The sequence below is a fragment of the Lissotriton helveticus genome, chromosome 11, assembly GCF_964261635.1.
Source record: "Lissotriton helveticus chromosome 11, aLisHel1.1, whole genome shotgun sequence".
Classification (NCBI taxonomy): Eukaryota; Metazoa; Chordata; class Amphibia; order Caudata; family Salamandridae; genus Lissotriton; species Lissotriton helveticus.
In genome coordinates, this window is record NC_136072.1 from 469,832,634 (window position 1) to 469,857,217 (window position 24,584).

A 24,584-nucleotide genomic window follows, 5' to 3' on the forward strand; every position below is an offset into this window, starting at 1 on the left:
GGGATTCCCTATCAGAATATGGGACTCACTGAGATAATGCAATTGCCTTATGTGATCAAAGTTTCAATGAATGATGGTCTAATACCCGGTTCTATTTCAGATGATTGGGACATTGAGACTGTTAAAAGAATGATGTCTGGTTTACAGACATATTCTACTTTCAATAATAAAGATCCTTTCATGAACTAAGCAATTACAAAGAAATGTATTGCTATCACCATTATGCACATTATTTCGTACATAGGACTTGCAATCCTAGAGAAATTCACAATTACAATCTATGCCAACGGTGGCTAGAAAACTCTAGTCTCTCAGCTGGGAAAGAACACATTTCGTCCATTTATGAAAACATGGATTTTTCAGAATTTCTTCTGGGATCACGTCCTAAAAGAAATAAATGATTCCTTGATACAGGAATATAATTAATTTATACCAAATTAAATAAATACTCAGAGAAAAAATCTGCAGAAAGAATTAGGCAAATATATCAAGAAAAAATGCTGTTTTTAAAGTTCTTGACAATGGAGTGCACACACTTTCTAAAAGAGCGCAACTCATTAAATCACATTTTGCCCTCATCCCTGGAGCTCCTGAAAGGAGATATGAATTTATTGAAACATAGGCAGGCTCAGTTAAGAGCAATTACACAACTAAATTGGGCATTCCAAACACTTTCATGCTTTGGCAACTTCTCAGTGAAACAGCCCGGTTCGAACCTTACAATTTGACGCTCACACAAAAAACAATGGCTAAAAAAGAATCTACACACATCTTATTAAGTATAAAGCAAGTTGAAGATGAACCATTCAGTCAGTGACACTCCACCTATTACCTGGCTTATACACAATATTACTTCATTTCCCAAAACAACATTTAATTTTCATGACTATCAAAAATATAAATCCATTGGCTGGTAAGAAATCAAGCACAATTCACAATTGTTCCTTTCAATTAAGTTTCCTTTTTCCCATATCCATTTTGAAAGAGAATGAAGACGACCGTGTGTATATCAGTATGTCAAATTGTCAAAATCTGCTTCCCCAATTGCATTTGTTCCCACACATGAATAACTTCTGAATAACGGCTCTAATTTATTTCTAACAAATGTTACATGCTGTGGGTTGAAACCTGGCCGGCCGTACCTGATGACGGTTTCAGAAACAATACAGTGTTGTGGAGAAGGACCTTGTATCATCCACCTAGAAATATTAGGAATATCTCTTGGCCTAGTATAAGCATGAAACCTATGTATTTTGGTGATTTGACCAAACAATGTTCTGTTCTCTTACCAAAACAAGTCCCTTTGACTTCAGCGGTTAAAGTTTATAATCTGCAGACAGCTAGAACTACTTCAGAAATTCAAAGGCTGTTACACACACACATAATACCTGATGCATTTTGCAGATATCATACAAACGATATTTAACTCATCTGTGACAACTGGTGTTGTGCATCTTTTTAAGAACTTTGGATCTGGTCTGGTGACTGGATTTAAAGCAGCATTTGAACTGATTCCTTATTGTCTGTTCTCCGTTCTCCAGCCTTTTTGTAGAATTTCCAATCATCATACTGCTAATTGGCTGTAGTATCACCATCTTTCTCTTGTTCTGAAAAAGAAATCAGCAATATGGAGTACAGGTATACATCTGAGCAAAGCTGCAGAGAGACTCTAGTGCGCTACATGGAACATGCTAGAGTGCTCGATGAGCACTGGATGCTCACCTTTCACAAAATGGATGCTACACAAGTAAAATCTATGTTCTGGTGCATAAACTGTCTGACTGAAGTCATCTTGGACCTATATCTGGAGCAGCCCCTGTGGCTTATATTGATATGGGAATAATTCTTCAACCTCTACATGGGCCCCAAAAACAATGCCAAGCAATGCATCTGTCTCTTCTACAGGATGCTTCCTATGACATAGCAATATCACCAGTGGCACTTTTCGATGCAGCTCTTGAAGAGTCGCTTGACTCGCTGTTATCTTTTGACGCCCCTGGTGAGGAGCCGCAACTACCATTTAGTGCTCAAGACAAGCATTCAATTGCTGCTCCCTCAAAGACACTGAACATTGACCATGACATTGTGGAAAAGTAAATTTTGCCATGTTGTATGTGCCTACGTGTTTCCCATCTTATGTTATATGTGCATGATCGATATGCATGTATTCCCCTCTGATCGATTAAAGACGCAATTACAGTTGTGTCCATCTCTAGTATGTCAGTTTCCAGTCTTCGTGAAAACAACGAATATTAGGCCTATGTAAACCTACGTGGCCACATTTCACAGTGTGCACGTTAATTCATTGAATTGTCCCCGTTTCTAGGCCTCAAAAGGGCCCGGACTCAGATTCAGCTCCTGTCTCCTGAACCCTCTCCGAGGAGCGATACAGCCCCCACCTGCATCCCTGACCCTTCGCTTACTTCATGCCTCGCAGTGCCCGGCCCGGCCTGGCTCTGCCTCCCAGTCTGCCAAGAGTATGTTATGTTTCTAGTTATCAGTCCAGCCCTCCTTCTCTGCATTCCTAAGCTACTGAATCGCATCAATAGTTTCCGTCATGGTCTAGCCTTTATGTCTCCATGTAAGAGAAATACTGTATTAATATTCATAGAATATTCCTCGCACACGCAACACATGTAGAATTATGCACGCACCAGTCTTAGCGTCTATTAGCCTTTGCCCTGATAACTTTTGGATTCTATCAATATGTACTCCAAACACCAGATACTAGATATGCCTTGGGTACATGTCGCTCTGACACTCCAGACTTTAGTCTCCTCTTCTAGCGCAGAAGTTATAGCCCCCAGTTCTCCCTGGTAACACGTCATTGCCCGTTTGCGCGCACCACTAGGTTAGAGGTCCCAGCTGCTCAGGTAGCCCCCTCCATGTTTCCGCCCCATTTATGACATATTCTGTTACGTTTACATCACATGTCTATGTATACGCCCTGTACACTCCTTCTTGTTACATCATTTTGCCCTTATCTTTCGCGACTGCTACGAGTCACGCCTACTGCTACGCCTACTGTATTGAATGTAATGCAATTGTTTTGATATATATACTGTGCACCCATATTAAAGTCGTGTGGCCAATTCCCTTGTCCAGATCCTGCCCCCGGCAGCTGCCTTCATTCTATTCCCGTACAGGCTGTCCTGTTACTGTCCTTTATGCCTGATTAAAGCCTGTCGACTCAAGATACCTCGAATCCTGACTCTTATTTATTGAGCTACCTGTTTTATTGATTATACTGAAAAATAGTACCGGTAATTAATTATTTATTTACCACATAATGGCGCCCGAATAGGGACTTGCCCTTTCCCCACGCGCCGGAGAAGCCACGCAGACCCCCTGATCCTCTGCAGCCGTGACGGAACCATACCGTGCACGTGCAGATATTTCTGCTTCAAGTATCCCTCAGGCCCACGGAGGAGACGGAGGTTGCGGTCCAGCGTCCAGACGAGGCGGTGAGGAACGCGGCGAGTCCCGACCAGAGCCCAAGCCGAGAGTCCAAGGTCCGAGGTATCCGGAGGCCCACCTGTAACTGAAGTTCGTAGTCCGTCGTAGTAGCAGTCCAGTCCGAGGCCTTCCGTTCTTGCTGCCCGGTGAGTACCGTTGCTGGGGTAGTATCTAGACAGGGTCAATTAATTTGTCTCTGGTCCGTGGGTTTGGGTACGCAGATCCAACACGAAGTGTTTCACCTAGGTGGACGCGGGTCCTGACGTGTCTCTTTATGGGACCGGTAAGTTTCGTGCTGTTTTAGCAGTGCATCTAGTTATTCTAGTAAGTTCTGTTCTCAAGAAATTCATGTGTTCCGTCCGAACTGTTATTTTAAATGTTATTTCATGTGTTTTCAATGTCGTGGTATGAGTGATTTGTTTTTCTAGTTATTATTGTGTTTATCGTGTATTGTATTGTGTCCAGACTCCAGCCTAAACTATGCCTCTATTCTCGAAGTTACGTCAGTTAAAAACCAGAAAAGGTCTGCTCGAGGAAGCAGTTCCTGTCCCGCCTAGGGACAGTCCAGGTCATTTTATGTATCATAAGCATGGCTTAAGTGCCATATTATATCTAGACTTATGGGTGGAGTACACCAAGGAATTAGAAGAGAAATATAGATGGCCCGTATCAGGTACGTGGGATGCCGAGTGCATCATGCGAGTAGAAGAAGCATTATGGAAAAAGAAAGCCAGACAGTCCCAGAAAGATGCCATCGAGTTATGGCGCAAAGAATCTCATAGAAGAACCGAAAAAGAAATCAGGAAGACAGAATTAAGTAGGGAATCCTCAGAAAGAGCCCAAGAAAGGGAATTAATCGAAGTAGGTGAACGAGTTAAAGCCGAACAGTTAGACAGACAGAGAAATGCCCTTATTAAGGGTATGTATCCTCTTCTTGCCGAGGGCTTGCCGAAAGCAACCCCGGAAGCACCATGTAATTTTCCGCCGCCATTAGTTCCGATTAAGCTACGTCACAAACCGACCGCAGCTGATATTTTTCTCTCGTCCTATTTGGACGACACAGTCCCAGAACATGCAAATCCTGCTCCGCCAGCTCCCGTAAATAATGTAATTCCTGTTCCTCCAGCCACCGGGGCACCCGTTACAGCACCTGTTACGATACCCCCGGTCCAGCCTACAGTACATGTACCCGCTACATCAGTCACTCTGCCAGCACGTACAATACCCGTCGACGATTCTAGTCTAGGAGCTGTGGGGGGAAGTCCTCCTGGAACCCCGCCTCAACACAGACGTGTGACATTACTCGAGCTACATGCCCGAGCGTTACAGCGTTCGCCCAAACATCAGTCAGTTGCAGATATCAAGCGAGCCCTTACCGAATGCCGTTATGATCCAGTCCCAGGCGATGATGATATGGTCCTGTATTCATTGCGTGTAAGACGGGTGACCGAATATTTGGACACCCTGCCGAATATGAAAGATTATCTAGACAGAATATATCGTTTCATCCGTACAGGAGTAGATCCAGGAAGTATTGGCGATGCCATGGCTCAAAGAAAAGTCGAGATTCAGCTCATGCTTTTAAAGTTTCTCATTAATTGTCTAATACGAGAACAAGATTATCCGGATAAAGATCCGGAAGAAATGAAAGTCCTGACCAGGTGGAGTGACCATATAGCCGAGGGAAGACACAAGACACAGAACTGTATAGAGAGTATGTACAAGAAGATCCGTAGGGAAATAATAAAGTTACACGAGAAACGAGAAGCAGCACAAGTAACCGAGAAAGAAGACGCCTCTGATACTGAAGAGGTAGACGACGAGAATCCCTCCAGAATAGCGTATGTAGGAAGAACTAGACTTCCCGACCGACATTCACGCCTAGAACACAAGAAAGTTTTCCCTCCTCCAGTACCAGAACAAGGTTCTCTTGAGCAAGTATTTCAAGTTACCGATCACATTCTGAAATCACGAATCGGCTATAGTGAACTCAGTACCATGCATGAACAAGAACTAGCCCGATCAGCAGTCCGATGGACTACTGATTCTACCACTTTTCCAGACGAAATAGTGGCACAAATGTTTCTGAAACTGCCCCCAGCCGAGCAGCGACTGGTGGGTATGTATATGATCCAGCACCTCATTACACTGTATGAGGGACAACATTCTGATCCAGGTCCGTTACATGATGTTCTGAATGAGTTACTCCAGTATAGATGGAGAGGTCTAGGTACTGATTTAATAAGTGTCATTCTAGAACAGCGCCACAAATATCGAACGTTTCTGAATCCGCATTTTGTTCGTGTCTCACCTCCAGAAAGTAAATCATTCTACATAGAGAGACAGCATCCGTTACGAGAAGTACACCCAGTTAGGACAACGGGTGGTGATCTAGAACGAGTATTTGTTTACACCCCTATCACAAAGATGGAACTCTTAGAGATGAAAAAGTTAATTCCCTGTCACGACAAAGATCCGGCAGGGTTCCATCGAGAATTGAAAGACATGCTCCGTATGGGAGAATACACGTATCCTGATATCATTAAAATGTTAAAGGTCCTGTTGCCCGCAGGGGTATATGAAAAACTCAAGGAAAAAGAATGGGAGGTGGGAGAGAAAAAGATAGATTGGACAGCTCTAGAAGCTGAAGATAATTCACGAGTACCAGGTACCGGTCTTGGGGGTAAAGTTAAAGAATTACCCGAGTTATTGATACAGGTTTTGCCAAGGTTACTAGCCACGAAAAAGGAAGATTGGGATGCAATCTCAGCTTGTAAACAGAAACAGGATGAAGACACTAGTGATTTTTATTCTAGATTTGAAAAATGTTTTATTATTAACAGTGGTCTGAAGACAAGTAGTGAATCGTACCCTCATCTTTTTGTTACCAAATTAGTCGAGAATTCAAGTCCACAAGTTAAAAATCGAGTATTGAAAGTCGAAAGTAGTTGGCAAGCTAATACTCCGTCACAAATGTTACAAATGCTCCAGTACCACCAGAACAGAATCAGGGAAGAGCAAGAACACGAAAGGAGACGTATGAAAGACACGAAAATGAAAGTATTAGTTGCACAATCTGTTCCACAAGACAGTCAGAAGAGGGGTCCGAATCAAGCCAGTCATCCTGCAGCTCCCGTTAAAGGGACATGCAATTATTGTAAACAACCAGGTCATTTTATAAAGGAGTGTGCAGTTCTGAAACACAACATAGCTACTGGCAAAACTAAAGAAAGACCACGTCCGCCTAGACAAGAACAAGTTTCACAGACTTCTCAGCCACCCCAGAATGCACAACAGACAGTTCCAGCACCGCAGCCTATCGCTGCAACACAGCATGTTACACAGCAAATGTACCAGTATGCCCAGTCAGAGTATCCAGAGTATCAGCAGTATTCATGAAACAGCCTAGAGAGGGAGGTAGGCTTGCCTCTCATCGAGATACCTGTAGATCAAGAGGGTCCCTATGTACACAGTCAAGTATTAGGGAAAGACAGAAAGTTTTTGATTAATACAGGGGCAAGTAGGACTACTATCAGTCATGACGAGGTTCCAGGGGCTCCGCTCTCAGGCTCTAAAAATGTTTCCCTTGGATTTTCAGGAAAGCCGATTGTTAATGAAATTTCGAAACCAGTTACTCTAGAAGTTGGTCCATTGTCCCGAACTACTGATTTGTTACTTACGAAATCATGTCCAGAAAATTTGTTAGGCATTAAAACGTTAAAGGAATTAGGTGCAGTAATTTGTTGCTCCCCAGAAGGAGTCCGATTGTTTTTACGTGACTTCAAAGGTCACTATGTATTACGTGATTTTGATCCGAGATTATTGAATGTACCACAGCATTTATGGGCGCAAGGTCCAACTGATGTAGGTTGTATGCATATCACACCCCATCGTGTGACTCTCAAGCAAGGTATAGTTTTGCCACGAATCAGACAGTACAGATTGCCACCCGAGGCTGTAGCAGCCTTATCCAAAATTATTGACGAACTTATTGTTCAAGGAGTGGTTGTAGAAACTGACTCCAATGTATGTAATTCTCCTATCATTCCAGTCCTGAAACGTACTGATCCAAATGCACCTCCAGTATATCGATTAGTGATTGACCTTCGAGAGCTTAATAAATGTATCATACCCCAGTACCCAGTAGTCCCAGATATTTCTTCCCTATTAACAGCCATTGATTCTGAAGCTACATTCTTCACTGTTATCGATCTCAAGAACGCATTCTTCAGTGTCCCCATTCATCCAGACAGCCAGTACCTTTTCGGATTCTGTTTAAATGGAAGAAGCTATAAATTCACACGTGCTCCTCAAGGTTTCACAGAAAGTCCTAGTATTTATAGTCAAGCACTTAAGAGACAACTAGACAATATTCACATGCCAACTGACACTGCCCTGCTCCAGTATGTCGATGATCTACTGATCACAGCCCGTTCTGAACGTGACTGCGAGCGTGCGTCACTCACGGTTCTGTATTTTCTGGCCGAGCAGGGGCACAAGGTGTCCCCTTCCAAATTACAATTCTGTGTCCAGCAAGTGGTATACTTAGGACACTTACTGTCCAAGTGGGGTAGGCAGTTGACACCTGACCGTATCCAGTTAATAGCGAGTCTTCCACAGCCCAAGACACAGAAGGAGGTACGAGCTTTTATTGGCCTCACTTCTTATTGCAGACAATGGATTCCTCAGTATGCATTTCTAGCCAAGCCACTGATACAGTTAACGACACAGGAGGCAGCCGTATCGACTGTCCTCCCTTGGACCCAGGAACATACACTTGTTTTTAATGAATTAAAGAAAGCCTTATGTCAAGCACCTGTTCTAGCAACACCGAACTACAGTAAGCCTTTTACACTTTTTGTCACAGAACGTGATGGTACTGCATTATCTGTTCTCACACAAGATCAAGCAGGACAGTACAAGCCTTGTGCTTATTTCTCGAGCACATTAGATCCAGTAGCCCAGGCTCTGCCTGCGTGCCTCAAGTCAGTTGCAGCCACAGCTCTAGCCATCAGACAAAGTGATTCCATAGTGTTAGGACATTCCCTGACAGTACAAGTTCCACACTCCGTGGAAGTTCTTTTAAACCGAACACAGACTCAGCACTTGACCATTGCACGTTTAACAGGTTATGAACTGACACTGTTCCAGCCACACATAGAAATCAGACGCTGCAACATTCTAAATCCTGCTACACTGTTACCGTCAGTTACTTCAAATCCTGCCACACATGACTGTGCGGAAGTTGTTAACACTATGACAAAGCCAAGACAAGACCTGACAGACATTGCATTACCTAATCCCGACCTGACACTTTATGTGGATGGTTCATGTATGAGAACAAGTACAGGAGAACTAGTAGCCGCGTATGCAGTGACTACTGAAACTGAAGTTATAGAAACACACCGTATTGACACCCTGTCTGCTCAAGCAGCAGAGCTAGTTGCTCTGACCCAAGCCTGCATACGTGCCAAAAACCTGAAAGTAAACATATATACAGACTCACGTTACGCATTCGGAGTCGTACACGACTTTGGAGTGCTCTGGCAGGAGAGAGGTTTCATGACTTCTCATGGAACCAAGATTCAGCATGGTCCCCTCATCCAAGCTCTGTTAGATGCAATACATTTACCGACAGCTATCGCTATCATGAAGTGCAAGGCACATACGAAAGTTACTGACATCATTTCCCAAGGTAACGATCTAGCAGATCGAACAGCCAAGCTCACAGCTCAGACTCCAGACATTCCAGTTAACACAACACAGACACTCACTTCAGATCCGACTACCTGTATGACAGTCAAGGACCCTACACAAGATGTCATAGACATACAGTTACACGCTACTCCCGAAGAAATCAAGAAATGGTCCGAACAAGGAGGGGTCCAGACAGATCAAGGATGGTTGACGAAGGGAAAAGCCACATGGTTTCTCCCCGACTCTATGGTTCAAGTCATTATTAATACCGCACATAGTCCAGCACATCTAGGAGAGAAAGCTATGTTAGACAGTATTCAGAACATTTGGTTCAACAAGCATTTACGAGCTGCAGCCAAGCAGAAAGTCCGTACCTGTATGATATGTTGTCAATTCAATCCAGGTAAAAGTGTCCCGGTGGAACAAGGTGGATTCCAACCTCCTGACCACCCTTTTGAAGTCCTCCAGATGGATTATATTCAGATGGAGCGATGTCGAGGTTTCAAGTATGTTCTCGTAGTTGTATGCGCTTTGTCCAGGTGGACAGAAGCATATCCAGTTCCAGATTACACAGCCGCGACCACTGCCAGGCAGTTGGTTCGTGAATTCTTTCCCCGCTATGGACTCCCTAGGGTCGTGTATTCTGATAACGGCCAGCCATTCTCATCTGAGCTTATGAAACATGTTTCCCTTCTGTTAGGGTACCAGTGGAAGTTCCATTGTGTACGCCATCCTGAAGCAGCCGGTCTCGTAGAGAGACATAATCAGACTCTGAAAATACGCATTGCAAAAATATGTAAAGAGAAAGGTGTAGACTGGCTAGTTGCCCTGCCAGTTGCTTTATTTTATATGAGGATGGTTGCACATTCCAGATCAGGTCTGTCCCCGTATGAGGTCGTATTCGGCCGCCCCCCAAACATGTGGGGTACACCTAGACCCCGCAGTATTACAGATGTTTCCAGTAATATGCTGACAGATTACCTAGCTTCCTTGATGTCTGCCCTACACTCTTGTCGTTCACAGGTTGCCGCCGCATTTCCAGACAACACCGAGGTTAAACCGCATGAGGTCATTCCAGGCGATCTGGTGTTGGTGCGGAATTTTGATCGTTCAAGTCCGCTGGAGCCCCGCTGGAAGGAGCCCCGCCTCGTTTTGCTAACAACAAGGACTGCAGTAAAACTCGAGGGCAGGAAAGGATGGGTCCACCTGACCCACATAAAGAAGTTCCATGGATTGCGAGAAGAGACTTTTGCTAAAGACTGCCTAAAAACAGACTCTGAACTCAAAGTTCCCCTGTTAGAGAAAACTCCGCAACAGGAGTATAAACAGAAGCTCCGGTCTAGTAAAATAAGTCAGCCAGTTTAATTGTCTAAGTCCCTCTCGGGTGAAACGGTTAGACAGGTTCCTGACATGTATGAGATAGACCCCCATAGTGAGAGAGTTAGTCAAAACTCTAAAAGATGTATCATTATTCTAAGTTTTTTGTTATTTTTGAGTCTTATGGTTACCTGCACAAGTTATGCTTTACATTTATGTTTTCCAGTTTCACATGTAAATATGTTTTCTAATGCTACAGTAGAGCACACATTTACTGATCTGCCTCACGAGCTATCCTATCGTCTTGCTATGCGAAATAATACATTCATCAGAATGTTACACTATTCACACCAGACCAGCAATGCCACTAATTGTTGGGTGTGTGGTCGACTCCCCCCTTTCCAGACACCGAAGGGAGTTCTGCCACTCTTTCCTTATCCGTTTTCACACAATGGTTCGTGTGGAGCATGGTCCACGTTAACGTCATCTTCCAATGATATGTCCCTTCTGAATAGAACATGTTTTCCAGACAAGCAAGGTCTTTCCCATAGAACAGGGTTAGATCTAGAAAATGAAGTATATGATTTAGGTAATTATTCTTCGAATTTCATGGTCCTGAATGTTCAGTCTGATACTACTCCAGATTTGCCTGCTATTTCAGTACTACCAGTCAAAGGCGAATTATGTGTTAGAAAGAATGGTTCCGCACATGTAGGACATAGTGATTGTACTACTACTGTCGAGTATAGTGACAGTGGGAAATCTATTTTCAAAGCCTCACGTCATTCTTATTTTGTTTGTGGTCAGACCGCATATGTTCGTCTGCCCCTCGATTGGGATGGAACATGTTATATTGCCTTCCTACTGCCACCAGTTTTTCTAGCCCCATCTGATTATCACAGAAACACACATCTAGTACACGTCAGACCTAGAAGGGAGACCGAGTCCCCAATTGTCGATCAAACTGAAACTACTCTAGAACAATATCAAGACTTTAATAAAGGTTTCTTCTTCTTTATAGGACCTGTCCAGAATAGTAAGCTAATCCGTAGGTTAACCAGAACCCTTGAAGCAGTAGTGAATGAGACTACCTCTGCTCTAGGTAACTTAACCGAAGAGCAATCTGCTATGAGATTTGTTGTGCTCCAAAATCGTCTCGTTCTTGACGTCATACTGGCCGATAGAGGAGGAGCATGTAGAGTCATCGGATCTAGTTGCTGCATTTTCATTCCTAATAACGCGCCGTCTGTTTATTCAGCTATAACCAGACTTCATAAAATTGCCCATCAGTTACACCAGAATCCAGGCACCTGGACATGGTCCGGTTGGCTCTGGAGTATTATATCTGCCTGGGGATGGAAAGTATTGTCATTCCTAGGTATTGCAGTAATGATCGTATTCAGTTGCTGCCTCTGTATACAATGTGGCCCTGCGATTTGCGGCATGTGTGCTACCTCTTGTATTCCTAGTCCTAAATCCCGTTCCAAGACAATTCGAGACGAGCAAATGATGCTATATGCAATGATAGATGGTATCATGAATATTGATGTTTCCTGATGGAAACGTAGGGCACAAGGAGGGAATGTGGAAAAGTAAATTTTGCCATGTTGTATGTGCCTACGTGTTTCCCATCTTATGTTATATGTGCATGATCGATATGCATGTATTCCCCTCTGATCGATTAAAGACGCAATTACAGTTGTGTCCATCTCTAGTATGTCAGTTTCCAGTCTTCGTGAAAACAACGAATATTAGGCCTATGTAAACCTACGTGGCCACATTTCACAGTGTGCACGTTAATTCATTGAATTGTCCCCGTTTCTAGGCCTCAAAAGGGCCCGGACTCAGATTCAGCTCCTGTCTCCTGAACCCTCTCCGAGGAGCGATACAGCCCCCACCTGCATCCCTGACCCTTCGCTTACTTCATGCCTCGCAGTGCCCGGCCCGGCCTGGCTCTGCCTCCCAGTCTGCCAAGAGTATGTTATGTTTCTAGTTATCAGTCCAGCCCTCCTTCTCTGCATTCCTAAGCTACTGAATCGCATCAATAGTTTCCGTCATGGTCTAGACTTTATGTCTCCATGTAAGAGAAATACTGTATTAATATTCATAGAATATTCCTCGCACACGCAACACATGTAGAATTATGCACGCACCAGTCTTAGCGTCTATTAGCCTTTGCCCTGATAACTTTTGGATTCTATCAATATGTACTCCAAACACCAGATACTAGATATGCCTTGGGTACATGTCGCTCTGACACTCCAGACTTTAGTCTCCTCTTCTAGCGCAGAAGTTATAGCCCCCAGTTCTCCCTGGTAACACGTCATTGCCCGTTTGCGCGCACCACTAGGTTAGAGGTCCCAGCTGCTCAGGTAGCCCCCTCCATGTTTCCGCCCCATTTATGACATATTCTGTTACGTTTACATCACATGTCTATGTATACGCCCTGTACACTCCTTCTTGTTACATCATTTTTCCCTTATCTTTCGCGACTGCTACGAGTCACGCCTACTGCTACGCCTACTGTATTGAATGTAATGCAATTGTTTTGATATATATACTGTGCACCCATATTAAAGTCGTGTGGCCAATTCCCTTGTCCAGATCCTGCCCCCGGCAGCTGCCTTCATTCTATTCCCGTACAGGCTGTCCTGTTACTGTCCTTTATGCCTGATTAAAGCCTGTCGACTCAAGATACCTCGAATCCTGACTCTTATTTATTGAGCTACCTGTTTTATTGATTATACTGAAAAATAGTACCGGTAATTAATTATTTATTTACCACAACATTCTCTATGGTTTTCATAATGATCACACGTGTGCTATGTGTGCACTCTACAATGTCGACATGTCCTCTGACAAGGAATGAATCCCACCAATGACCAGAATTCTGCAAATATACCACAACTGCCTGTATAAACTATATCTTTTTTAAGACCCTTTTGATTTTTTTGCTTTTTATTTTTTGTCGCATATTTTTTATTTGCCCAATTCATATCATCGTTGGTATGTTTAATCACCAACACGGATGAAACATTCGTAGATAAATTATAGTATATAGATATCATGTATTTGAAACAAAGCAAAACTTGAAAATATTTGTGCTTCGCTGGTATATTTATTATATGTATCACTTCCGTCATTTTAGATATATGAAATATTAATTGCCTTGGTTTTATGCTTTATCTGTTAATATTTAATGCTTTTAGGTATTTTAGGCCTTGGTAATTTGAGAGTATGGATTTTCATATACAGTATATAAATTGTTATTGGTTAGACACGCCCTTCTGACATCATTCACACGTACAAGTCGGAAATGACAAACTCCCTAAGGTCTGACATCTTTATGTAGGCCCGTCTCCATTGATTAGAGGAGGTCACCATCTTTCCTCCTCACAATCAATCAATCAATCATGAAATTTATAGAGCGCGCTACTCACCTGCGAGGGTCTCAAGGCGCTTGGATGGGGGGGGGGGGGTCCGCTACTGCTCAAAGAGCTAGGTCTTGAGGTGCTTCCTGAAGGCGAGATGGTCGTGGGTCAGTCGTAGGTGGGTGGGGAGGGTGTTCCACGTCTTGGCCGCTAGGTAGGTGAAAGATCTTCCTCCGGTGGTGGTTCTGCGGATCCGCCGAACGGCGGCGAGGGCGCGGCTGGCGGAGCGGAGCTGGCGGGTAGGTGTGTAGAACGAGAGGCGGTTGTTGAGGTATTCGGGACCCATGTTGTGGAGAGCTTTGTGTGCGTGGGTGAGGAGTCTGAACGTGATCCTCTTGCTGACGGGGAGCCAGTGCAGGCCTCTCAGGTGGGCGGAGATGTGGCTGTGTCGGGGGATGTCCAGGACGAGTCGTGCGGATGCGTTTTGTATGCGCTGGAGTCTTTTCTGAAGTTTGGCAGTGGTCCCTGCGTAGAGAGCGTTCCCATAGTCCAGCTGCTGGTGACGAGGGCCTGGGTGATCGTCTTCCTGGTTCCAGTGGGGATCCAGTGGAAGATCTTTCGGAGCATGCGGAGGGTGTTGAAGCAGGAAGAGGTGACGGCGTTGACTTGCTTGGTCATCATGAGGGAGGAGTCGAGGATGAAGCCCAGGTTGCGTGCGTGGTCCGTGGGCTTGGGGGGGTGCCCAGAGCTGGGGGCCACCAGGAGTCATCCCAGGCGGAGATGGATGGGCCGAGGATGAGGACTTCCGTCTTGTCTGAGTTCAGTTTCAGCCGGCTGAGCTTCATCCATTCTGCGACGTCTTTCATTCCTCTCTGGAAGCTGGCCTTGGCGGTGGCGGGGTCGTTGGTGAGGGAGAGAATTAGTTGGGTATCGTCGGCGTAGGAGATGATGTTGAGGTTGTGCTTGCGTGCGATGGCTGCGAGGGGGCTCATGTAGACATTTAAGAGGGTGGGGCTGAGCGAGGAGCCTTGGGGTATGCCGCAGATGATCTTGGTGGCTGCTGCGCGGAAGGGCGGGAGACGGACTCTTTGGGTTCTGTCGGAGAGGAAGGAGGTGATCCAATCCAGGGCCTTTCATTGGATTCCGGCGTGGTGGAGAGGGGGTGTCAGGGTGCGGTGGCAGACCGTGTCAAAAGCAGCCGATAGGTCGAGGAGGATGAGGGCGGCGATTTCCCCGTTGTCCAGCAGGGTCCTGATGTCGTCGGTGGCTGCGATGAGGGCGGTCTCGGTGCTGTGGTTTGCTCGGAATCTGCACTGTGATGGGTCAAGGGAGCCGTTCGTCTCGAGGAAGGCGGTCAGCTGCTTGTTGATGGTTTTCTCGATGACTTTTGCGGGGAAGGGGAGGAGCGAGATGGGGCGAAAGTTCTTGAGGTCGGTGGGGTCTGCGGTGGGTTTCTTCAGGAGGGCGTTGATCTCCGCGTGCTTCCAGCTCTCCGGAAAGGTGGCGGATGAGAAGGAGTTGTTGATGATGTCCCGGAGTTCGGGTGCGGTGATGGAGTCCGCTTTGTTGAAGATGTGGTGTGGACAGGGGTCGGTTGGGGAGCCGGAGTGGATGGTGTTCATTGTGTGGGTGGTGTCTTCCGTGCTGACGGGGGTCCAGGTGCGGAGGGTGGTGGTGGGGGGCGCTGGTTCGATGGTAGGGTCTGTGGTCAGAGGGCCGAAGCTGTCGTGTATATCGGCGATATTGTGGTGGAGGAACGTGGCGAGGGAGTTGCAGAGGTCTTGTGATGGCGTGATGGCGTTGTTGCTGGCGCTGGGGTTGGAGAGCTTTTTCACGATGGTGAAGAGTTCCTTGCTGTTGTGGGCGTTGTTGTCCAGCCGTTCTTTGAAGGATGACCTTTTGGTGGAGTGGATCAGCTGGTGGTGTTCGCGGATGGCGTTCTTGAGGGATGTCATGTTTTCTGCTGATTGGTCGTGGCGCCAGGCTTTCTCGAGGGCACGGCAGGATTTTTGCCGACACAATAGGAGTCACCATCTTTTCCGAGTTATGTAGAATCATTGTCATGTCCGCCATTCAATACAGATGTCACTTGAACTTATCTAACAACTGTGAAAGCGCCAAGCCATTCGATTAATGACACAAATACGACAATCAGTGTGACATTTATCTGGTCCAAATGTCTACTTTCCACATGTCAAGGATAATTAAGAATACATATAGACATAGAAACAAAATAGTTATATGTTCACAAGGAAACGTCATGGGGACATACCCTAATGCACATAATAAATGTTAGATATTCCTAAACTTATGTCAGCAATTCCAGTTTCTGATAAGTTTTAGTATATAAGGACGACCTCTTGACCACATGTCAGGAGAGGTCCTTTGCCCACAGTATCACCCGATATTCTGCCAGAGACGGACTTTGCCCTTCTCAGATGCTATATCTCGCCTGACGCTGATAATTGCTGAGACCCCGAGGAAGACTGATTGATTGCTTCCACAGAGTGTGTTTGCCCTTCGCGTGTAGCACTGCCTTCAAGCCTCCACTGATAAAGACAGCTTTGTTGTCAACAAGGTATGCAGTGTCTCCCTTCTCCCTAAGAAACCCTAGACTGCAAGTTCCTTTACCTTCCATGCTCTCGTAGTATAGTGCATAAAAGTAGATATTAGGGTGTCGGTTTTTTAATTACATTTTAGTGCCATTTCCTACAATACTAGAAATATTTATTTTATTGTTGTTATTCAGAACATGCACTAGCTATTTTTAGAATATCCTGTGTAGTGTTTTTAGATGTACTGAGAAACAAATTGTTCCTGTAGTGATCAATACTTTTAAGGTAAAAGTGTTAATTCGTATTAGTACAATGTATGTGACTCCGTGAATAACGAAATAAGGTTTGTTGCTGTTGCCATGATGGCCCTGATCCCTTTATGGGATTGTTAGTAACCTAAAATAACACTTTGAATAGTGTCTTGCAGGACTACAGTAACTTGTCTTCCACACTCATCGTTGGTGCATCGAACCAATTTCACCAGTGGGTGGGAAAGCACACCTTATCGAGTTACCCCAAAGTTGTAACTTATGCAACAAGATGGTGCTGCAGCGCAGTGCGAGTTAGACTGAGTACACCTGAAGAAGAGTCTGCTTATTAGTACCAACCACATACTCATGGATTGATCATAATTTTGGCCTACCTCAGGCCTAGTCGACTGCTCTCTGAACCATATAGACATGGCCACACTCCCAGAGGACCTCATCCCAATCATGTAGTGCCAGTGAACAATGCAGACTCTGCATCCCGACAGCAGTTGAACAACGGACAAGAGACAAGTACTGTGGCCCTGTTTGCCAAGGCAAGGAAATTATGAACAGTTGTTTATCCTAATATCATTGAGGAGATGTTTATTCCTACACCATCATGGACACCACCATATAGATCTGCATATAGCATCACTAGCCGGCCTCCCCTAAACCTGTGGGAAATATAGAAAACTATTGAATTTACTAAGATTTCACACAATGCAGTGCGGCAAGGGAAGTTGCTGCACTGTTTTGCGTGAAAGGGAGAGAGAGCTAAAGTGTGGCATAACTACAAATATATGACACAGTTCTGCTCTCTCCTAGCACTGACACACTTTTGGCTTCCTAGTGCCAACTCAGGCACCCATGCGTCATGTCGCAAGAGTGTCAGCATTGTGGTTAGGATCGTTTTTGTGCAGGAAGAGATAATTTACCGCACAAAAACTATCCTTTGAGGCTATATTAGCTTTCTTTGTGGGCTGCACACATGCAAATAGGAAACAACATAGAGAAATAAAGATATTTCTTACTACGCCAACCTCAGGTACATCAACCATTTTGACGCAATCCCATGCTTACAAGTTTTTGTAAAAATAGGTTTGCCTCAGAATACATGGGTGGATGCATGGGAATGCCCATGCTGAACCCATGTAATATGTACCTGACGCATGGTCACGAAAGGCAGCACTATGTGCTGCTTTGTGTTACCTTTTTTTATTTGCAAAGCCACACAACTGGGGCCTTGCCTGGCTTTGCAAATCCCAAAATAGATTTTTCGTGGGGGCTGTGCCAAAAAAATAACTCAAGCCTGACACAATATCTCAGCAAATCTGAGCATTGTTTTTAAGCTCCCCGGTGAAGAGCCTGACTAGTACTCGAACTTAAAAGAAAAACTAACGAAGTATTACTTCTACAGAAAAATATGTATTATGAAAAATATATTTTTTATTCTACGAATCAGGGCCCTGGGAATTACGATTGATTAATTCATTATGTTTGAAAGCGCGAAATGAAGGATGTGTTTAACAAATATAAATACAGAGAGGCTCTCTATATAAACAGTAGATGCTGGATGACATCTTGAGCATTGCACATGCAGCAGGCACTGATGTTATCCAAGTGCAAGCAATGGATTGCTACAGGCACTCTGATTTTGGGCACTGTGCTGTCTACATACAAAAAGCTCATGATTTGCAAACAGAACACCTAAATGAAACAGCTGTGGTTACCACACACCTCATGTGAATGGATGCCCTGCAGTCTTGGAAAAAGGCAAAGGATGCAAGCAGAGAAACCACTTCAGGACAATGTCTAAATCAGCCTCTCACCCAGAGGAAACCTTTTAATTGTCCTCAGGCTTGACGAGCCATAGCTTTGGCGAATGGAAACAGAAAACAAAGAGAATCATTGAGGAAAACCACTTGGTCAGAAACTCTTTGTCATCAGTGGAGCTGAAGCCATGGTAGGAGAAGTCTACTCTACCAGATTCAATGGAGGAAGGCGACAATGATCAGGTGGTGCTGGACATTCAAGTTGAGGGCTTGAAGATCCCTTTAGTGGTAGAGACTTGGGCTATCATCAATATCATGGCTGATGCTGAATTTGACAAGCTTACTATCAGTGAGCATCAGTTGCAGCCCTGAAGCATCAAGATGTATGCATATGTATTGCACATGACCCTTCCCTGCATGTGTTACTTTAATACCTGGATTTCAGATGAGAGACACTGTGATAAGTTCAACCTCTACATAATTGAAGCAGTGGCTGGTACAAGGGACTGTCAGAGCTACTATCAAGCTGGGCCTGCTTCACATACTGTGACTGTTTGCAAGGTTGGAAGCATTGTCTGGCTGCAGGATTGCCAAAATGTTCCAATAAATTGTTTGAAAATGTAAGAAAACTGAGGTCAAGACAAATCAATCTTCATATAGGTGAGTCTAAAAAATCTTCTGGACCAATATTTTTGCAGCATTTTCTTCCACATGCAATGGTTTGAGGCAATGATCAATAGCCTGTTACAGTAGGACATCACTGAAACAGGCCAGTCACTGGCATCTATACTATTGTTCTGGTGCCCAAAAGTTTGTCGGGGGACAGATAAATCTTTGTGGATATGTGACATTCAAGCCTTGCCTTTCAAAGGAAGAACCGTGTCACTCCTTGCATCCAAGACATGACACTCCAGCAAAATTGTGCATAATGTATAATCTTTAATCTCCCAAAGGCTATCATCTGTTTGAGTTTTAATGTGCCATCAGCAGGTGACGATTTTTAGGAGGATACATTGAAAACTGCAAAGGGCATTTCTGGCTCACATGCAGTGGAGATATGTTGATATTTAGAAAGAAAAAACCATAACATATAAGACTCTTGTGAAGTTCTGCAGAGGTCAATGGTTATTTTGTTCAGAACGAAAAGAAATGTGATTTTTGTCAGTCAACATTGATGTTGTATGGACACATCGTCTCTAGGAAGGGCATATGTGCTTTTCCTAAAAAGGTTGAAGCATTCACATCAGCACCTTGCCCAACAAAAGTGGTTGCTCTTTGTTAGTTTTCTGGGCATGACGGTGACTGTGCCAGGCATATCAAAGATTTTGCCTTTATCGAAGCACCATTGGAGGCCTTACAACGAAGGGGCAAGACAACATATGGTCACAGAAGTGCAATGCTGCATTTAATCACACAAAATCCTTCCTTGTTCAGGAAAACTGAATGCCATACTTTATTCATACTTTTTACTCCAAGGACATTTTTAATGCTAGTCCCATTAGGTTGGAAGCCATACTCAACCGGTGTGAATCTGGCCCAGATACCACAATGTTTCATTGCCTATGCAAGCAGGAGTCTGACCAAACAGATGGAGGCTGGGAAAAATAGCGTATAGACATTGTAGAGTCTTGTGAACATTTTCAACTGTTGGTAAATGGGAAGGCATTCAAAGTTGTAACTTATCATAAGGCTTATGTCACAAAATTTGGTAACCCAAAAGTTGAGATGCTACCTGGATAGAAAGATGGAGCCTGAAAATATATGCCTATCATCCATATATATATATTTATCTTGCTTTCCTTGCAGTCTCAACCTGTCACTGCAGTCAGTAAAGCTGCTAGATTATGATGTAAGCTCCCTTCTTACCATGAACAAGATTGATGTCATTAAGCTCACAAATGAGGACTGCAGAGTGGTTGCAGTGACTGATCATATTCAGAAAAGGTTGTGCTGGGGCTTGAAGGTTTGAATGTTAAATCTCTGATCATATTCAGACTCAATGTTGGAGAGAATTGGACACATCCAAGAAGACTTATTGAGCTTGCCATTTAAACAACTTAGAGCCTTTGGATGTACTGATCTGTCACAAGAAAGGACGAAAAAGGCAGGAGCCTAGTATTTCCTCAAATCGTTACTGAAAGAAGTTGTGTACCTAGCACATGAGGGTTATTTTGAGATTGTGGGATTGGGGCTAAGAAACACCTTTTAAGTCTGAATACGTGGTTTCCATTTCTCAGTGAACCGGTGAAAGAGATGCTTGTTTGCTGTTGTGTATGTATAGGCTATAGGCTGTCATAATGACCGATATGACTAGCTCTGTCCCTGTCAGGTGAATGTCAAAAGAGTTTTGGGAAAATCTCTAAATTTGCCCTGTCTGGTAGTCCATGCTTGCTAGCCACAAAACTAAGCCCTATGCAAGATGACTTGTGACAAGAAGATCGATGTCCTGATGACCCACTACCCCAAAAACGTAATGCTTGCATTACTCATACCTGACTCCAAGTCATGGATTCAGCTCTACCATAGTTTTTCAATGGGAAGTTTTTTTTCAGTTTGGCATAATGTAATTTCTTGAGGTGCCTTCTCCCCGTCTCCTCTAATGCTGATTTAGAGAGAAGTGCTGATTGTGTTTTTCACTGTTTGCTGTTCTATCCTTTATTGATGTTGGGATTGATTTTATTCTGGTATAATTGATCCATTCCACATTTAATAATGTTCATGAAGATCATACTGGTTCTACTTTCCCAAGCTTAGACCTTTCAAAATGCCCAGCTCAAAAACTATCTTTTCTTTTAAACTAGGTTATTATTGCAGCATATGCTAAGCATGCAGGCAAATCTGTGGACACAGCGAAGGTGGACTTTCTGAAAATCATTTACCGTTGGCCAACCTTTGGCTCTGCCTTCTTCGAAGTGAAGGTATATCATACTTGAATTTTGCCTATTTGTTTACCCCCTGTGTACCACTCCCCATTACATACTTTAAGTTGGTTGTGTTGACTCAGAATGTTGTGCTGAGCATCTCTGTTGTATTTTGTCTTTGGCCAACTGCTTACCCTTTGCTGTGTCGCTTTGATGCTACACATTGAATGTTGACAATTAATGTAATGGGTTTCAAGTAGATTGGCTTTTCATTGCGGTTCCACTCTATCTTGTTGGATATTGTTTTATTTTAGTCAAGAATGCTAACTCACGTAATGTAACATTTTTTTTTTCTAGCAAACCTCAGATGCAAGCTTTCCAGAGATTGTGGTAATAGTAATAAACAAGCATGGTGTATCGTTGTCTCACCCCAAAACAAAGGTGAGTGCTAAAATTGCAGTGGCGGCTGGCATCTACGGGAAAAGTGGAGGGGGGTGCGGGAACGCTTGAAAATAAAATAAAAAATTATGAAAATAACACTTACCGAACCACAGGACCTCCTCGCTCCGAACATTGTCACGACTGCAAAGCAGGACCCAGCAAATTCCCTTGACCAGTCGTGGCTCTGCTCACAGCATGAGAGCAGCCCTCTGATTGGAGGAAGCGACCTTTCTCTGTGCTCCATAGCGCTCTAGAGGCCTGCACTTACTCTTAACATAGCTGTCTTAAGACAGCTGAGTTAAGAGGTTTAAAATGCGCATGTATGGCTGGCGTCACAAGATGGCCGGCCAAATAGACATGCGCCCTTTAAACAGTGCAAAGGCAGCCCACCCTGCTGCTGGTGCCAACCAGCAGGCCCTGCCCGTCCTGACGCTCGGCTCGGGACAGGGTTATTGAAAGATAAAATAGTAATGAATTGCCATTTTATTTTTCATCTCGGGGCATTTAAGTGAGGCGATGCTCCTCTGCTCCAATGGAGGTGTCGCCTCTGTAAAATGGTTAAATGCAAGGCAACAAATAAGGGAACAACGGTCAATGAAATAATCAAGCTGGAGCCTAGAGGGGTTCCTGAAATTAGAGAATTGATAACTCTACAGTAAAGCAGCAGAGGGGAAGGTTAGGAGCATTCTGGCAGGAATGGGCAAGAATAAAGGAAGGAACATGTGAGAGCGAGAGCTTTGTGGCGAAGAATGTAAGACAAAATAGGAATGCTCTTTGCTTAAGGAGAAGATGGGCCCAGTGAGGGTTTCCACCAGAAGAGAAGAAACTAAGTAAGTAAGCACATTTTATTTTTAAGTTTTCTTTAAAACGATATACAATAATTACAGAAGAAAGTACTAAAACATAAGTCACAAAGAGGGGTTCTTATGCCTTATAAATCCGATGAGTTAATATTATTCAAGTTCATTTACACTCATAAAATTTTAAAAACAACTCTAAAAATGTGGTTATATGTCCAAAAGTTTTGGGTGATGTAGCCATAAAATAAAATAGATTCATAGATTGTTCTGATACCTTAAGCCCAAAAAATCAACGTGAGATATTGTCTGAATCAAAAGAAACTAAACATTTAAGAGGAACAGTAACTAGGGTCCTCAGAAACATAAGGTTAGCTAGAAGAAGACTGTCACAATCTCACTCAGTGGTCATGCACTTAGCATTTGGTATACATAAGGGGGCACATTTACTAAACATTCATGTAACGCAGGGCAGCAAATAAAGTTGCTGCGCTGTGTTATGTGAAAGGGCGAGAGCAGAAATGCTCCATATTTACAAAGGTATGGGGCATTGTTTGCTCTCTCCTTGCGCTGGCTTACTGTGTACATCCTAGTGTCAAGGCAGGCACCCCTGCACTATAGTGCAAGGGTGCCTGTGTTACGCACCAGATTGTTTTTGCTCAAAAAGGTACACCTTCCTGCACAAAAACAATCCTTAGAGGCATTTACCTCCTTCTGTGTGCTGCAGAATGCGGCCCCGTGGAAAGAGGAACTAATGAGGAGAAATAAAGATATTTATCCTTGTCATTTTGGTTTAAAGTCTTTGTAAATCTGGGAATGCCCCAAAATCCATGGGTGGATGCTTGGGAATGCCGACACATATTTATGGGATTGCGAGAGAGAAGTAATTAGCGGATCTGTGGAAATAGATGAGAGAGATGAGAGAGGCACTCATTATACCATCTGTGTAAATATTAGGCTCATTTATCTCCTGGCCGGCCAGCCAGCAAGCTGCTGGTGCGATGGAGGCCCCACCTTCACTGTGGAATCTGGCCTGCCAGATACGGTTAACCATGTTGTACAGATGTAGGCATTTTTCCTAAATTGCTTCTCCTGACATGGGTAAAAATGTAAAACCCTAGCTTTGGTAGTAGCAAAACTAGACTTAGATACAACATAGATAGATCCCATGCTCAAAAACAAAAGGAATGTGGCTGAAGCCAGTGGACATATATCTAACAATAAGAAATTCAACAGATGACACTAGAGGCGGCCCCTAAAACTCTGAAAAGTATGGAGGTGTTGGAAGGAAGTCTATGACATTGAAAAATACAGAATGGAATTGAAATTATCTGGCACATTGGCCAAGTTAATAAGTAGAAAGATAACAGACTGTAGTGAGATGACCGTCAGTTATCTAATCACAGAGGATGATACATCAAAATGTCAAGTAATTGATCAGAATGATTCCCATATTTTTTTAATAAAGAAATGGGAAACTTTGAGTTATAAGTTTTAAACTTAGGTGGTAACGTATGATTGTGGCTTGCTTACTTTGTTGGTGAGTTAAATTTTTTTAGCACAGAACGTACGTGTGTGGGGGAGCGGCTGAGAAAATCAATGATGTGCCACCCTCCCCTCTGACAACACACTCAGAATTATGAAGATTATCCCCTCTCGAGCCCCCACGGACCACTGCTCTCACCACTCTTCACCAGAGCCGACACTTCCTTCGCAGCCGAACTCTGCCGCACCATCAACTGCTCCATCGAGTCCACCACCTTCCCAGAAGACTGGAAGCACGCTGAGATCAACCCCCTGCTGAATAAACCCTCTGCCAACCGAGAGGACCTCAAGAACTACAGACCCATCTCTCTGCTCCCCTTCCCAGCCGAAATAATCGAGAAATCCATCAACGCACATCTCTCCAAGTTCATTGAAATGAACCCCATCCTGGCCCTCTGCCAGTCGGGCTTCAGAAGAAACTACAGCACTTACCCCTCTCTCTCCTTGCCGCTACATATGACATCTGCACCCACCTCAACCGAGGCAAAACTGCTGCCCTCATCCTCCTTGCTCTCTCAGCCACC

The 24,584-nt window shown here is 44.1% G+C and overlaps 1 protein-coding gene across 1 annotated transcript in view; it reads left to right on the forward strand.

Moving 5' to 3' along the window:
• MYO7B (myosin VIIB) overlaps nt 1–24,584 on the forward strand; it is a 1,196,498-nt gene that overhangs the window by 1,147,064 nt on the left and 24,850 nt on the right. The window contains exons 45-46 of the mRNA XM_078666047.1: nt 21,218–21,334; nt 21,635–21,718. Coding sequence (XP_078522173.1) covers nt 21,218–21,334; nt 21,635–21,718 — 201 coding nt within the window. The remainder of the gene's footprint in view (nt 1–21,217; nt 21,335–21,634; nt 21,719–24,584) is intronic.